Source organism: Dermacentor variabilis, chromosome 2, assembly GCF_050947875.1.
Source record: "Dermacentor variabilis isolate Ectoservices chromosome 2, ASM5094787v1, whole genome shotgun sequence".
NCBI lineage: Eukaryota > Metazoa > Arthropoda > Arachnida > Ixodida > Ixodidae > Dermacentor > Dermacentor variabilis.
In genome coordinates, this window is record NC_134569.1 from 213,085,680 (window position 1) to 213,103,323 (window position 17,644).

A 17,644-nucleotide genomic window follows, 5' to 3' on the forward strand; every position below is an offset into this window, starting at 1 on the left:
GATTTCACTTTGAGAGAAGCCTTGCGAAGCAGCCGACATAAATATTTTCGCAAATCATTCGTTGAGACAACTTGAAGCTGACCTGGCTGACTTAATTCAAACGGCTGCGGCTGCCAAATGATAGGAGAACGCTAAAACAAAATGTCTGTTGTGTCTTTAGATGCCGCGTTTCGGGTCAATTGCGGTGTATGTGAACTGCAATGTAGGCTGCAGTATGTTGTCTGAGAATAAAACTCTCGGTAGCCGAGGCCAGCACGTGTCAATTCCAAGTGCCTCCTTGTTTTGTTGGGCTGCTTCAAAATTAGTGTCTGTGTGAAGCTCATTCACCTCTCGTACAACTCGATGACTCGCCGGTTCACGTGACTCATCGCCACGTGGAGTGCAAGACGGGGCCGATACACCCATGCGCGTCATCGGGGTTTCGTGTGCACTCGTTCTCAGTTGGGGAGGGGGTGCGGGTGGCATTTGACCCCCTGTCCTTTTTGGGCACTGACAAGTCTCCGTATTCGTCGTACACTGCGCTTTTCGTCTTTATCTTCGTCTCCCCTTCTGTAGTGCACTGTAGCAAACTGGATATTATCATTCCGGTCACCTCCCCGCCTTTGTCCTCTATCTTGCGCATGCTCGGCTTTATCGGACGCAAAGGTTAAAAATAAACTAACGTCCGGTTGAGCGCTTTTCGTATGCTAACACGGCAGGGCTAACACAAGCTTCACCGCGTATTTAAGATACCAAAGAGACATCAAGACTTGGCTAATTTTTGGAAATGGCGTGTGTCACTGACGGAAGAACTGGCCAGCTGAGAAAAGTCTGCCGGTTGGTTATTCAATCGGCCCTTGAAATAAATATGCGACTATATACACGAATCAATAAATATACGGCCTTTAAATGATCCACTCCTTTATCTTCCAAACCTCTCGTTACTACTACTGCGGCTGACCGGGCCTCAATAATGGATTGCATTTCTCGCGACTACCAAATGCTTTCGATACCGATTCTCATCGCCGCCTTCTTCTCAAACTAAGAATGATTCCAATTTGTTGCAATGGATTAAATGAGCCCACCACGAAACAGCCAGCCCTTATACCTCTGATATTTGTTCCGTCGCTCCGGGCGTACCACGAGTCTCTGTCCTCGAACACTTATTATTTTTATCTACATTAATCACCTCCCTGCCCGCGTTTCTTTAACAATCCGACTATTCGCCAATGATTCTATCCTCTATACTGCGAAATAAGCCATCCACGTGATTGTAATCCACTTCAATCTGATCTCGACAGCCTTACTTCCTGGTGTGCTCTCTGGTACATGAAACTGAATGAATACCAAATGCAAAACAATGAGGATTTCCCGGCATACTAGTAGCAGTACTACCCCTTCTTAGTTGATTACCAATTTTCACATGTTTCTGTCAGTTCCTATAAGTACCTTCGTGTTCATATCAATATTAATTCCTCATGGAATGTGCATATTATTATACCTGATTAACAATGCTAACTACATTATCGGTATACTTGCACTGAGTTTTTTCATTAGCACGCGTTTTCTTAAAACGGTTTCCTTATTAGTCAAACCTAAACTCCAGAGCACTTACTCAATTTATGTCCCTTACCCTTTAAGTTTGTATAAGCACTTGAAGCCATCAAAAAAAAAAAAAAAAAAGAAAACGTTCAGCTTGGTTCATTGTTGCGAACTATTTTCGTACTGCCAGTATTGCTGCAATAAGTCCTTTCTTGGCCTCCCTAACCTTTCTTACCGATAGAAACTAGACTACCTATGTTTTTTCCATAAAATCCTCGTTGCCAACGCTGACCTAACCCACATCTTGTTCTGTCCTCCCTGCTAGGTTTCATATCGTGCCGACTACCATTTAAGAGTTTAAGTGCCATTCTGCCGGACTAACTTGAGCTTCCATTCGTTAACGCCGAAGACGTCATCAGAATGGACTCACATGCCCGCCTCCAACACTAGCTACCCGGATCATATTTCCTACAATTAAGACTGCCGCTCCGAACTGTCAGTCCTCTCTGTCACGCCGTAATTACACTGAGAGTAGTTTAAATAAATAAACGAGTGAACGACCAAATCGTGTTTCAGCGCAACGCATGTTGTGCACCGACTGACTCGATTATACGACGACGCATGCACCTTGCTCAGCGGGTGGTGCTCTACGCTTTTTCCGCGCGCCAACGCACAGAATGGACCCGAGTTTTTCCTGTAGTGTGCGATCTTTCATTCCAAGTGTTTTCTGTCGTTCCTAGCACAGAACGCGCCGAGATGTGTCTTGACGGCTGCCAAAAAAATTATAACGATAAATACATAACGTTGAACAAGAAAACGAGAATACCGCGCCATTCCAAGGGAAGCGCGTGGTCTCAAAGTCGTCCGAGATATTGGGCTGAACAATTATTTGCCCGCGATTGGTACGTTCAAAGTGTTGCGTTTTTGAAAACTCGGTGGAAGCTCGTGGGATGCCACGCGAACTATATTTGTTCGGTTATAAAACGATGGTGCAGTTGGGAGCCCCAAGAAAAAGAATTAAGTATACACACAAATATTAGGGCACATAAAGTCGCCGACGGATTCAGAGGAGAATGCCACAAATACCGAACAATCGGCAGCCCAGAGAAAGTTCTGATTTCCGCATCGGAAGCCCTTTGGTCGGTTTATATCCGAACTTTATCTTGAGGTGTGGCTTCAGGGCAGTGCGCGACGCGCTGCATCTATATATATATATATATATATATATATATATATATATATATATATATATATATATATATATATATATATATATATATATATATATATATATATATATATATATATATATCCTGAAAAAAAAACAGTGCACAAGCAGCAACGCGAACCAAAGGAGATCAAAATTACGCAGATCCCACGCACTGTGGAAATTAGTGTAAGCGAAGACTGCTGTGCTGGTTGCTTTGATTGACGATATGATGGTAAAAGTGAAAGCTTAATTTCTGCAACTTTGTCTAAAACGAGGGTAATGAGTTGATGTTAAACGTTATCTTGCGTGCACCACTGCTATTTGTCTGAGTGCTACACAAAACACACGGGCGGAAGTGTTTGCTTGAGGTGTTTTTGTGCGCCATGCTTCATAACCTCTGGGTAAGTTGAGCATTGCCTCACATGGCACATCGCGTTGTGGCAGAAGTATTAAACTTGAATTGGATTATCGGGTTGTGCGTGCCAAAACCACACTCGGATTATGATGCACGCCGTAGTGGCGGACTTCGGATTAATTTTGACACCTTGATGTTCTTTAACATGTCCCAAAATCTAAGTGCACGTGCGTTTTCTATTTACGCCCCATCGAAATGCGGCTGCCGCGGTTGGGATCAAATTCACGGCTTCGAGCAATGCCATAGCCGCAAAGCTAACGAGGCGGGCACAGAAGTGCTAATTTGACGGTGGGCCGCTTCCGTAGTGTCACCTCGGCCCTGAGGTGCGCTTTAATTAATGCAGCTCTGCTTCTGCACGCCCTGCGTAATTTGTCCGCTTGAAATATTTGCATGGTGTTTATTTTTCAGAAATAGCAGCAACGTATGGTATCCTGAACTTAAGCTTATCCAGTTTCCCCGCCACCTGGGAAACTGGATAGTTCTGGACAGTTCGCCTTATAGTAGTTAGGGTTTCCTTACCTTCCCACGCCACCTTCTCCCCCTCCTCTTCTATTGGAACTACCTCTTCTCCCCCTCCTTTCTACAGTTCTGACTACGTCCCCTCTGGGCTCGCAGGTTAGTAGAAAGAGAAGCGCTGCCATTTCTGCAATGGTTTTGAGGGGAGTCACGGATAATTAAAACTGTCAAGCGGCTAAAGTGGCGACGAGCAGGGAGCTCCAGTGGGTATTGTGCACATTCGACGCGGTGGGGTGAAGACGAGTTTCTCCCCTCGTCTTTCCTTTCTTACTCGCGCCTGTCATCTGAATACACGCTCTGAACCATCCCCGGACGTGGTGTGCGCGACATCAGCAGCAGCAGCAGCAGTGGGCAATTTGAAGGAAAAGGCAAAGAAAGCTTCGCTTTAAAAAAAAAGAAAGTTAGCGCACTAGTGTTGTGTTCGTTTAATCAACGTTGGTGGCTGTGCGCTGTTTAATTTTCGTAAATTTTAGCGTTTTACGTGCCGAACCACTGACTTTGTTATGAGGCACGTTATAGTGGAGAAGGATAGGGGGGGGGGGGAGGAGTTGTGAAGACGGGGCTACGGATTTTTCTTTTTTTTGACAACTACCTGGGTTTTCAATGTATGGTACACGCGCGTTTTTGCATTCCGCCGCCACCGGATGCAGCCGCCGCGTCCGGGATCGAACCCGAAACATAGCATTCAGTAGCTGATCGCCATAACCACTGAGCTACCGCGACGGATGGGAAAGGAATACCGCACTGCGGCGACATCGGCAAAATCATTGGAAATACTTCAAATATGTTCTTCTCGGGTAAAGGAGCAAAATTTTGCCCAAAAAAGTGGTCTGTTCGTTTTGTGTGTGTATGTCATCCACTTGAGTATCACAATATATCTGGCATTGCTTTCTTTAAAACCTTTGAGAGCTAAGTCGAGTGCTTAGAAGGTAGCTGAACTATCAACCTTGTACGCGTTCATAGAGAAAGTTTAATGCGAAAATTAAACAGCGACGGAGGCGACCACTCTTGTGTTCGCTGTTCAATTTTCGTGCAAATATTTCAACCTTAAATACTGCAAGTTTCACACAAGGTGGCGACGGCAGGATTTTTTCTTTCTCGACCACCGGTAAAATCATCGGTTGGGCCAGACCAGCCCACTGACTGCCCCGTTTCCAACATGGAATCAGACGGCAACAGTTCGCCTATCTAAGGCGTTCGAGCATGCTATGTACCGAGAACACCGGTATATATCTTCATACTAGCCACAAAAAAAAAAGAAGAAAAAGAAAAGGTGGATCCTGTCCGTATTTCCACGAACGAATACACATACCAGGTACACGTTCCCAAAATAACGTGTCAGAGAACACGTGAGTGGAAAGGAACCCCATAAGTAAAAGGATAATCGTCCCGACATTGCTCCCCCTTAACTGAAGAGCTCTTCAAGTTAATGCTCCTTTTGACCGCGACAGAAACAATCTCGCACACAACTGCTTTCTGGAATGCGCCAGCTGTCTGAGGGAAAATGATTTATCTGCTCTCTGCCGAATATGCTAGCAGAACGAGCAAGTGTGCGGCCATTGTCCACTCTTCGGCATGTACACCATCAACCGTACCCTGTATTGTCTGTCCTATGAGAGAGTGTAGCCGGCATACACGTCGCCCGGGCACATCATGACACCTGGTCTCCGTGCTCGCCTTTGCGACCACGTGTCAACTTTGAACGGGCTAGCCGCCCTTAGCGACCTTGCTATTTCGCAGGTTCCTGAACAGCATGACGCTAAATTATCCTCCTCCTACTCGTCTACAAGGCACAGAGCTTGTGCCAAAAACTATCCTATACCGCAACGATGCAGGCAGTTAGCGCACTAAATAGGCTCTAAGAAAGATTGCTCCGAGCTAACTCACGGATACGTTTCACTAAGCAGCAAGTCTGCGTGGTAACATCCAAAAACCATGGTACTGCATTCCCTGCTTACTGTTGGTGTTAAGAAAATTTTGATAGATTAAGAGCATGGTTCTACATCAGGGCGCTCCGCCAAAACGAAGTTGGTTGCATTTGATGTATTACTTATATTTCCCGTGTAGTACGTAGTAGTGCCCTAAAAGCTCTTTAACGGCTTAACGCTACTTAATGCTGCCAACAGTGTTCGCAACCGCATGGAACACGAAAATGAGATTTTTGCACTCGTAAACTGTTGCAGAGACCGTGTTTAGCGTACCACGTTTCTTGCATAGCCTTATTGCAGTAGTCAGAATCCTATCACCCGATTTAAAAAAAAAGAACATGTATTACGCATTCTTCCGGTTTTGACATGTGTCCGAGTTCATTCCCTGTACTCTGTACACGTGTAGATAATCATGTAGTGTGATTACCTCTCTTTTACGCCCGCCTCCTATTTTTTTGTTGCCCTATTTGTTCCTCTACGACATTCGTATTTTCTGTGCATTGTCTACAGTATCATATTTTATGTGCATCAGTACAAATCCTCCGTAGTGTCTCTTGGGCACTATAATAAACATTTCAATGATTATTATTATTACTATTATTACTATAGCCACGCGGCGCCTGCATTTCGCAATGAGGTGACTAAGTTTCAATGGAGCGAAAATCTGTGCGAATGAGACGTTAACAAACTAATTGCGGTGAAGGATAGTGAACGCAAGCTACAGATCGATTGAATCGACAACAAGGCCTTTGTGATCTCACTGACTTCGAACTGTTGACTATTCTCAAGCCGGAAGCTGACGAACGAAAGTTCCGACCCCTGCACTATACATCGCCTATATTAAGTAATTATAATAAACTTGGTGATTTGGTCGCAGAGCTACATAGAGAGATGCAGCGTATTATTCTACAACTGCAAAAAAGTAATAAAAAGAAAGAAAATCGCCACGGCATGCAAACCAATGACACTTGCGGGAACAGAGTAAGGGAAAGATTTTTAGGAACGGCCCACATACCAGCGCTACGCATGGGTGAGCTGTTCGACCACACATGGAGGCAAACGAGCACAATACGCCCTTTCATGCTTAATCTGCTAGTCATTTTCTGTCTTCTTCGTCACGGTGATTTGGGTGAGGAGAAAGCCGGCTTATTCTGCAGGGGGACAGAAGAGGAGCTCTCAAGGTGTAAGTAGTGGTAAAGGGAGGGGAAAACCTTGGGACAACCTTGGGCTGGGGCAATGCTCGCAGCGGCTGACGGCAGCCAGTGGCCGAGTTCCGGGTATCCTGGCCGTAGCCAACCTGGCTTCGAGGCGGGCGGCCGACAGGGAGGCGGACCAATGAAATTGCAAGAAGGTGGCGTGGTTCGTACATCACGTGATCGCTGATACCACGTGCATGTGTTACCATAGGGGGCGCTGGGGCAATGCCTCGCAGCGGCTCACGACAGCCAGTTGACCTCAAGCGCTACCACCGAACGGATCGCCGAGGAAAACGAGCGTAGTCTGCAAGAAAGGTATGTACGGCAAGGTGTGCGTGCGGGATGCGGGAATATCGTTGGTGGGGACATTTGCGAATTCTTTTTTAAACGTACGCTTTGACACGGCAAGTTCCTACGCACGTAAGAGGACAGCGCCTCATGTTACTTTACCCTGCGTGTGTTTTTCGAGTTTCGCTAAGGTTGGTGTGTTCTCTCCTGTTGTATTTTGCAAAATCGTATTTCCTTAGCGTGGGTTCGTTTGAGTTGCGTGCTTCTATCTCTGTTTACCCTTCTTCAGTTTTATCAACCGCAGTATTTTGGCATAGTCAAAGGCTCGTTAACGCTTCTCGACATGGTCTCACACCTTCCGAGCTAAAGCCGAGAGTCAATTTTTTTTAATTTACCGAATCGACATTACTCCGGTTCCGCAGGCACAGCAATCGCGACGCAATGAACGTGTCACTGGCCGCAGTCAGCCTCCTCGCGGCTGTCCTGCTGCTGGCAGCGCGCGACTGCCACTGCACGCTGCTGGGCCCGCTGCTAAGCCTAACCGTTCTGCCGTACACCATCATCTACAACATGTCGGGAATCGCGGGCGTCAAGGTCGCGCTGGCCCTGAAGCTGCTAGGCCTGCTGGGATGGTGGCGCGCAGGCATCAGCGACGACACGCTGCAGCGCGAGGTTGACTTCCGGCAGGTCGAGCTGCCTACGGGCGCCCTGTTTCCGGGGACGCCCAACCTCCCCGTGCACATGATACCGGGCATCCTGGCCGAGATCGTGCGCAGCATGCTCCAGGACGACAACGTGGGCTCGGGCTTCTTCCAGCGCGCGCCGGCTGGCGACCAAGAGGGCGCTCTGCCGTGGGAAAGCAGCCGCTATGCTGCCGCCTCGGCCTTGAGCCCGCCTTACGGCAGAACCGGGTGGCCGAATTCCGGGTATCCTGGCCGTAGCCAACCTGGCTTCGAGCATCACGCTTGGACTGATGGCACGAGGTTCAACAGGGTGAGTAGGGCGCGCTGTTCCGCTAGTTGCATAGTCAGTGCTGGGATTGGAAAGCCACGTTCTGATGAAATCAATCCGGTAGATTGCGGTAACTTATTTGGAAGCAGACTGTAGCTCGACTGTAATGTGGCTGGCACGATCGGAAAAGCAGAGCGTACAACGAGTTTGTGAAGCAACAAAGTTGTAAGGACAAATAAATGAGGTAACATAAGGGAAAAGAACATGCACGAAATGTTAATAGTACGACACAGCTATCACCACTTCCGGAATAGCGACTAAAGGATGTTTTGAATAAACGCACCAGAGTCCCGCTCTGGTTCAGTATTATAGTAATAGCGGCTTTCGGGTTTGCAATCATTACTTACATTACTCGCAAACCACGCCGACAGCAACGCGGTACAATGTTCGATTTCTCACTCCGCCGCCATGTTTCTTTCCACGCAGTTCAAGCGTGGCGGACCGACTACGTCCGAGACGCCGCCTCCACCCGGCTTCTTCCGGCGGCCGCGCTTCGACGAGGCCGGCAAGGCACCGTCCGCCCTCGATGTGTACGGCTACACGCTGGAGATGATCCAGGACATCGACGTCGATGGCTGCATGCTCAAGCTGAGCTGCGAGGTGGGCGCCGAGCCCGTGCGCTACGGATCCTACGGACGGCGCCTGACCGGCTTCATTGGGCAACTGCGTACGCTCGGTGGAGAGACCAGCTTGCTGCGGCGATACCAGGACGCCTTCGAGAAGGGACGCTTGCAGTACCGAGGGAACAGCTCGATGTGCGCTCCCGTGTTCGAGAAGTGCAGCTTCGACATGCAGAGGATGACCGACCTGGTGTTCTGAAGAGGCTATATGGCTGCGGACGCCTAACTTGTATATACGGCGTGGTTCTGGTTGGCCGGGCCGAATCTGTGTACATGTGTAAATATCTTTGTACATGTGTAAATAAACTTATATTTTTTTTAGCCAAATGGCACACGAATTTATTGTCTGTGCTCGATATGGATAGAACGCATGACTTGCGATATTATGCGAGTCGGCTGTTCTCCAAACATTCGTTATACAGGTGCATGTTACTTCAAGCGCCGATTTAGAAATAAACGGAAAAACGCTAGTGCTGTTCATCACGCCTATTCATATTTCATTATATTCCGAAAATTTAGAAACTGACCAGTTGCATAGCCGTGGCAAATGTATTTATTATTGTTTTGTTGGGAGGGGTCGCGGTGGAATAAAATGAACTAGTTAAGTGAAGTAGTGGGAGCTTAATACCTTGTTAAGGTCCAAATACTTTCTTTATGTCCCACATGTCTACCTGCCCCAATTGCCACGGCGTCATGCGTTCTTCCTGATTAGGCCAATGCGTATTCTCGCTCACTTTACATTACCCACACAAAAAGGTTGCACATTGGTGAGGAAAAATGCTTATTAGTCTCTAAATGTTGGACACCGTCAAAGTAAATATCAAGTTAGTCTTTCAGAAAGTAAACCGTACTGGACAGCTCGTCTAATGTCAAATATTTTCGCCACTGTGCTTTGAAGTTTCGTAGTTTGCGCATACATGTACCACCGATTTTTGTAAAAGCCGCATCGCATTTGGAAGACTATGCTCCGTCAAAAATGGTAGACTGTGCAAGTTGGTAACAATTCTTGATTACAACGCTGACAACCAACGCAAAAGGAAAATAGCACGTACAACAGGCCAGAGCAACTTCACCGGTTCCGGCAGTTCACTCGACAGATTAAAAAACGGCACTTGCCCTCATTTACCATCAATGCTAAAGAATGGCATTGACATAACCACTTGAGTTCACGTTTTTAGAGTAATATATAAGGTGGGTTACAGGCACGTACCCAGGATTTTTTTTCGGGGGGGGGCCCCAACCCAAGGTAACTTTTCTATGCAAATGAGGGGGGGGGGTGCCTTTACTAGTAAAAATGTGAATAACGCCCACCATTCGCCATAAAAACGCGTAAACCCACAAAAAAGAAATGAAATAAAGTGTACTTTACAGTGTAATGTGCGATACGCCTCTCCTTTACTTGGCAAACAAAGAACCACGCCAAATGGACTTGCGCAGGAAAGAAGCGCAGGAACAACACTGCCAAGAACAAGTAAAGAAGAGAAACTGTAAAATAAAGATTACTTTAGTAGAATATAACTTCAAAAACAGTAGTTGGCAACAAAGGCACACGGACCGCGCGGAGTTGTGTTACTCCGCCAGCCAATGACAGAAGAAAAAAAAATCGTCGTCATGCGGCCTTTTCAACATGATGTCGTACTTGATACCTCCGGAGCGTCTGCTGTTCTTCAAAAGTCTTTTCATCGGCGGAAACAATGAGGTGTGCAACAGACATGGACAAAATGTATCGACTCTGAGCATTTCACTATTCAAAAGTCTGCTGTGCAGTTCATGTCACTGCTGAACCCGTTTTACTCATGAAACTTCACTGCCAACTGAAGTGAAACTTCACAACAAATAGTTGTAGCGAAGCAAGCATGTTATTTCAGTTCAATAATGAATTAGGCATTCGCCATTCAACTATAATAGGCGAGGAGAAAGGTATAAAATTACACGAGAATAATTTTATTTTTGTAGTTACCGCCTTATTTGGGTAACAGAAGAGGTTTGAAGCACGAATTATTTGCAGCGTCGTGGAGGAACAGTGGCTGGCGGTTATGAGGGCGCGGGCAACACTTCATTGCAGACTTAAGAAGAAGCTTTAGCTCGGGTGCTCCTATCTAAGTACATGTAAAAGGAGAATTCGTTTTTTCTCAGCAACAACTGCACCAAATTTGACGAGGTTTGTTGCATTTAAAAGAAAACTTAAACTCTAGTGACTGTTGGTTTCGAATTCTTGCTTTATGTTGTCAATATTTATTAAAAATTATCAAAATCGAAAATTTTTAGAAAATGAGACTATCAAGTTTACAACTCTGTCTTTCGGCAACGAAAAATGATATCAGAATTCTGTGAATTGCATCTAGTACTACATTTAAAGCGGACAAAAGTGATATGTTACATATGAATCTCAAAAAATTTGGCAATATGGAAATACACCTTTTGCAGAGCCCTTGTAAACAACGTAACAAATTCACATACAATGTAAAACGATATATCGAATTTGTCCGCTTTTAATGGTCTAATCTATGCCGTTTACAGGACCGCGACATCTGTTCGTGATGCACAGCTATGGATTTGTAAACTTCGTGCTTCTATTTTTTTTCAAACTGTCGAAGATATGAAAATATTTTTAACAAAATTCAGGCACTAATTACAAATTACGCTTCAAGCAGTCACTAGAATTTAACTGTCTCTCTCAAATGCAACAAATTTCATTAAAATCGGTCCAGGGGTTAGCTCAGAAAAACGTTTTTGCGTTTTACGTGTATTTGAATAGGCCACCTCAGAATTGGGCTCGAGCTAAAGCTTCCTCTTAAATTGTACCCCACCATAGTAGCGTTTTTTGAATTATCTCTGGAAGAAATATGCACAAATATATATTTGCAGAACAATCATAGTTCTTTTGGATCCCTCGTTTACTGCTCTGATAAGTTAAGAGCCACAACCGACTCTTATGGTTATTTGGGAAGTTACGTAACGATGCGTGGCCGCCAGTCGCGTACAACCGCGTGTGGCACAGAAAGCTGCGACTCTGCACGTAATGCGCCCACCGCGGAAGGTTAGAAAAACACCTACACAAGCACAGCAAGCGACAACGTTAAGCGGCTCGAATGATAACTGTAGAAGAGTCATTCAGAACACGCGGAATTGTCCTTCACTTCCGGCGGCGTTTTCTCTACTCCCTTTTTAAATAAAATGATGTTGATCCATGAATATTTTCATAAACAACGGTCCCATTTGTTAATTTTCACTTTTCCTTCCTGTTTGGCTGTTGCCTTGGCTCTCTCCCTTAGTACATCACCTAATTTCTGAAGTCCTTGCGACTCTTGTTTCCAGTTGGCAATATTGCGCGAAAACAGCTGTACCATTAGGGAAAAACCAGACGAGTTAACAGGTGACAGTCATATTATTTTCCCATAAGTTTCAAGATTATTACAGGGATTGATGGTGGATGCTATCTCGCATTACTTTATTTTCCACCTTATCTAACCCATACCACGGGATATGGTACCGAGAATCTGTCAGCGTCGCGGCGAGCCGTCATTCGAGGAAATATTGAAACAAAAAGAAAAGTTAAACGCAGTTGGCGTTTTCTCTGGCCGCAACTCGTTGCACGTGCATACGGACCAGCTGACCACGAACTGAATCCCTTTCCTGGTCCCTGGATCAGTCTGCACGAAGAAGGTTGAACTTACGAAGCAACAACAATGGGTGTGACCGTTGAATAGACGGTAACAACTGAATGCATCTCGAGTTAATCGCGCAGGCACCGAATTGATGAGGAAACTGGCCATCACATCCCAGCAGACGCCGAGAACTACAGCCATCCAAAAGGAGTGAAAAAGGCAGCAAAATGTTGACCGCCGAATAACTGTCAAGTCTCAACATTGATTTGGCGGCGCCTTAGGAATGTGTTTGAGAAATGGTGGCGTGGGCGGGGAGTGGGGGGGGGGGGGCTATGCGTCCGAATTTCGGGGGGGCCCGGGCCCCCTCGGGCCCCCCCTTGGGTACCTGCCTGGTGGGTTACGATTTGCATAAGTTTCTTTGCAGCCATAACGCGATTTGATTTTTCATTTACTCTTTTCGTGTGAGCTTGCAAGGCTAACACAGAGAAAAGGGTATTTCATCACAAGAGATGACAGTGTTTACAATGGAAATATTTTTATATTCGCCTTGGTAAAACGAACTTTTTTATTGCGAGGGAATCAAACTGTCATGTGTTTTGCAGCAGCACGCCGGCCGCAGCCGCTGAGTCATCGCAGAGGAGAGGGGGGGGGGAAGTGCGCTGAGAGGAAGGAAATGAGGCCACTTACTCTTCTGCATCTGGCTCTCGTGTTTCCTGCACTTTGCTCTGCGATTTTGAAACCACACCTGAAATGCAAGAAAGACACAGCGATTCAAGAGAACAGATCTCAACGTGCCGACACAGCAACGAAGTTAGGACAATGTATATAGATATTGTGCTTCCTGCGACACGCGCAGCCAATGCATTAGCTGTGCAAGTAAGTTATAAAAAAACCCGTTTACCTATTAACGTATTCGAAAGAAAAGAAAGGGTTGGCACGAGAATGCGCCCCGTCTGTACCGTTGGCATTCGACGGTGGACGGACATACAATGTTCGAAACAGGACACACAGAAGAAAGGCGTGGCAATTAAACGGTTCGCGCCGACGGTGCAGATAGAGGGACGGTCATGGTATTGCGATATTGCGTCGATAACAATCAGCGGCGTTGTGCGTCGAACATTGCCCGGTGTTAAGCGCTTGAAACGAGCAAGCTTCGTGCGCAGGGTGCGCTCGTATTGGCATGCATGACTTCCCGAAATTTTGTTATATGCGGTTCTGGCGCGTTTCTGCGCTATCTTTGTGCACTCACTTCTACGGCGCAAACTCAGGCAAGTGAGAAAATCGGGGCACCCTGCATAGCGCCCACGGACCGCGATTCATTCAGTAGCGATGCGATGCGATTCAGTAGCTGTGCATTCCGCTCGACTATACGCCATTCGTTCTTATCCATCACCGCTCACGGAAACCTGACGCCATTGACAACGCGCGCGGGTCGTCACTTTGACCACTGACGAAGGGCGAAAATAGCATCGGTAGTAGCAAAGAAACATCTCAATAAATACAGCGGCAGTACGAAGAACGATCATATAGTTCTGCACCTACTCCAATATGTTACCTGTAAGTAAACTAGGCAGAAACTATTTGCGCGGGCATATCTGCAAGTATCACAAACACCGGCCGAGACGGAAGCCTAGCTATCCGAGTAAACACAAGGCACGTCATCGTATTCATCAAGTTGCCGTTCTCTTCTTGTTCGACCATCACGTAGCAACATTAAACATATTTCTAGCTTGTGTGTAAAAAAACACCAATGAAATAGCTTTAGCTTGCCCGTAAGGTGGTGTTGTGATCGGCCGTTCGGAATATAACCAACCTTTATATATAGCTTTCATTGATTACGAGAAAGCGTTTGATTCAGTCGAAACCTCAGCAGTCATGGAGGCATTGCGGAATCAGGGTGTAGATGAGCCGTATGTAAAAATACTGAAAGATAACTATAGCGGCTCCACAGCCACCATAGTCCTCCATAAAGAAAGCAACAAAATCCCAATAAAGAAAGGCGCAGGAAGGGAGATACAATCTCTCCAATGCTATTCACAGCGTGTTTACAGGAGGTATTCAGACACCTGGATTGGGGAGAATTGGGGATAATAGTTAATGGAGAATACCTTAGTAACTTGGGATTCGCTGATGATATTGCCTTGCTTAGTAACTCAGGGGACCAACTGCAATGCATGCTCACTGACCTGGAGAGGCAAAGCCGAAGGGTGGGTCTAAAAATTTATCTGCAGAAAACTAAAGTAATGCTTAACAGTCTCGGAAGAGAAAAGCAGTTTACGATAGGTACTGAGGCACTGGAAGTGTTAAGGGAATACATCTACTTAGGACAGGTAGTGACTGCGGATCCGGATCATGAGACTGAAATAATCAGAAGAATAAGAAAGGGCTGGGGTGCGTTTGGCAGGCATTCTCAGATCATGAACAGCAGGTTGCCATTATCCCTTAAGAGAAAAGTGTATTACAGCTGTGTCTTACAGTACTCACGTACGGGGCAGAAACCTGGAGGCTTACGAAAAGGGTTCTACATTGAGGACGACGCAACGAGCTATGGAAAGAAGAATGATGGGTGTAACGTTAAGGGATAAGAAAAGAGCAGATTGGGTGAGGGAACAAACGCGAGTTAATGACATCTGAGTGGAAATCAAGAAAAAGAAATGGGCATGGGCAGGACACGTATAGAGGAGGGAAGATAAACCATGGTCATTAAGGCTTACGGACTGGATTCCAAGGGAAGGGAAGCGTAGCAGAGGGCGGCAGAAAGTTAGGAGGGCGGATGAGATTAAGAAGTTTGCAGGGACGACATGGCCACAATTAGTACATGACCGGGGTGGTTGGAGGAGTATGGGAGAGGCCTTTGCCCTGCAGTGGGCGTAACCAGGCTGATGATGATGATGTGATCGGCCGTTCACACCGCGACAACCTCCTGTCACGGCGAGCGCGGTTACGGGGAACGGGTCGACGGCCTCGTCAAAATGGTTCTCAAAACGGATGATTTATGGCCAGCACGGGAGTACCTCGGTTAGGAGAGGTTTGGGCAATTAGCAACGATATGGTCCATGACCTGTCAGCCGCCCAAATTGGCCCGTCCACGCCGGAGACGGAGTCAGTGTACGATCCGCCTTTCCCTGTTTGTGTCTAGTGATGTGCATGTGTTTCCGACAAAGCTCCCTTCGGCGGGAAAGGGCAACAGACCTCCGGACTGGTGGGACTTGATGTCATCGGTCTCCTGACGCTGGATTGGGTGACGGGACGGAACAATGACCACGCAGGGCATAAAAAGAGCAACGGACGGCGGGAGTGATCGGCTGCTAGAACTTTTTCATGAAAACTTTCCATGCTACTTTGAATTTTATTGTCAATATGTAAATATAAACTTGTTTGTAAGACCTCCTGCATATCGGGCCTAGCTCCACGTTCCCTTTCTCTTCCACGAGCAAAGTACGCCCTGCTTCTTCGGACCCCCAGTCGCAACAGCGGTAACCTGGTGTGTCGTAAACGCACTACCGGGCTACCGGAGCCGCGCCTGGTAGTAGCAATTCTGGTAGCGACGTTTTCTGACGTTTTCCCCAGCTGGAGCGCTTTTGAAACTTTTCGTGTTGCCAGTGTGTTCTCGTCGAATGAAAATACTAAAATAACTGCATGTTACTGATTAGGTAGCTGCCAAAAGTTTACACCAGCAGTCAACTCAGATGTGGCAGGTCACTGCAATAATAGCTTTTTGTGACAAGACTAGTATTGCTGCTGTAGTGCAGTGCCTATAGTGCCTATAGCGTTCCGGGATGAATATGCAGCCGACAAAGTGTTGCTGCCCTCCGTCTCTTTGGTAATGTTGTTCACTAAGGGCAATATGTTTCCGGGCAAGTTGTCTGTATGCTCTGCGGAATTCCACAATAAGCTGAAGGGACCTCTACGGAGGACATGCCAGATATTGCAGACTCAGAGACGAAATAAATCCTGACCCGCTGCAAACCCTGCTTAAAGAATTCAACGTGAGAAAGGGAGAGAACAATGCGGACTGTAAAGGGGCCAACTGCAACGATGTCTCACTTTGGCTAGATTAGTTGCGAGCAGTATATATATATATATATATATATATATATATATATATATATATATATATATATATATATATATATATATATATATATATATATATATATATATAGGTAAATTATACCGCATTATAGGCAAAAACGAGACAGACGGGGGGCTTACTTCCAACTAATTAATTTGCAAAGCACACACACACACACACATAGGCGCATGATGCACAGGATAAAGAGAACGAACCTGAGATAGAGGAAGAGGAAGACGACGCTGTTCGATCTTTTGTCACCTCAGCTCTGTAATTTTTGCATAGGTTTTGCTATTCATCAAGTCAGTTATTTATATCCTTGGAAGACGGCCGCATCTTTAAGGCGGTACTGTCCCTATGGGAAGAGTACGGCTGCTCCGGCGCCGGCATCTTTAAAGGGACAGCGCCATCCGAAGGAAGCCAGCGTGGCGGAGGCGGCCATGGCCTTGCAAGGTGTGAAGCTGCCAGACATCAGGGACGATAAGCAGTCCAGTGCGTCATCATCGATCAGTGGGGGTGACACATCTATCGTCGACCCTGACGAGGAAGTGGCTGATATGGCGGAAGTGCACTGCGACGGCTTCAAGGCGGTGAGTCATCGGAAGCAAAGAACGGTCGGAATCCCAGTGATTGTTTTGCCAACAGAGCAAGGTGTTGATTTGAGAGAGCGGAACCCTATCAGGCTCTTCGAAGCCATTAAAGTACTGCTGGGATCTGCCCCGATTCGCAGCCGCTTCACATCGCAAGGCGCTCTTTATTTAGATATCGCAACGGAAGAGCAAGTGGACATTCTTCTCCGGTGCTCTCAGATTGGTGACATAAGAGTTAAAGCCCGGCTGCCCCCTCCTACATGACTAACACATGTGTTGTTAGGGGAGTACCAGTGTGGTATTCGGAAAGTGACCTTCTTGACTACTTGAAACCGCAAGATGTTCTGCACGTGAAACGTCTCATGCGCCGGGTGGAGACTCAAGAAAAAGAATGGGCAGCGAAACCTACTAACTCTATTGTGATAACGTTTGCTCCTAACACCGAGCGCCCCGAAAAAATTGACCTCGGTTTTACCAAGCATGCAGTCAAAGAATTCGTTGAACCTCCTCCCCGATGTTTTAGGTGCCAACGCTTTGGGCATGTAGCTAAAGACTGCATCAAAGATCAACGTTGCAAACGATGCGGTGGCGCCCACGATTACAAACCCTGCAAGGCAGATTTTGCTTGCGCTAATTGTGGTGGTGACCATCCAGCGAGTTTCGGTG

At 46.6% G+C, this 17,644-nt stretch overlaps 1 protein-coding gene across 1 annotated transcript in view; it reads right to left on the reverse strand.

Moving 5' to 3' along the window:
• Positions 1 to 17,644, reverse strand: part of LOC142573090 (uncharacterized) — a 119,741-nt gene that overhangs the window by 33,233 nt on the left and 68,864 nt on the right. The window contains exon 5 of the mRNA XM_075682602.1: positions 13,001 to 13,058. Coding sequence (XP_075538717.1) covers positions 13,001 to 13,058 — 58 coding nt within the window. The remainder of the gene's footprint in view (positions 1 to 13,000; positions 13,059 to 17,644) is intronic.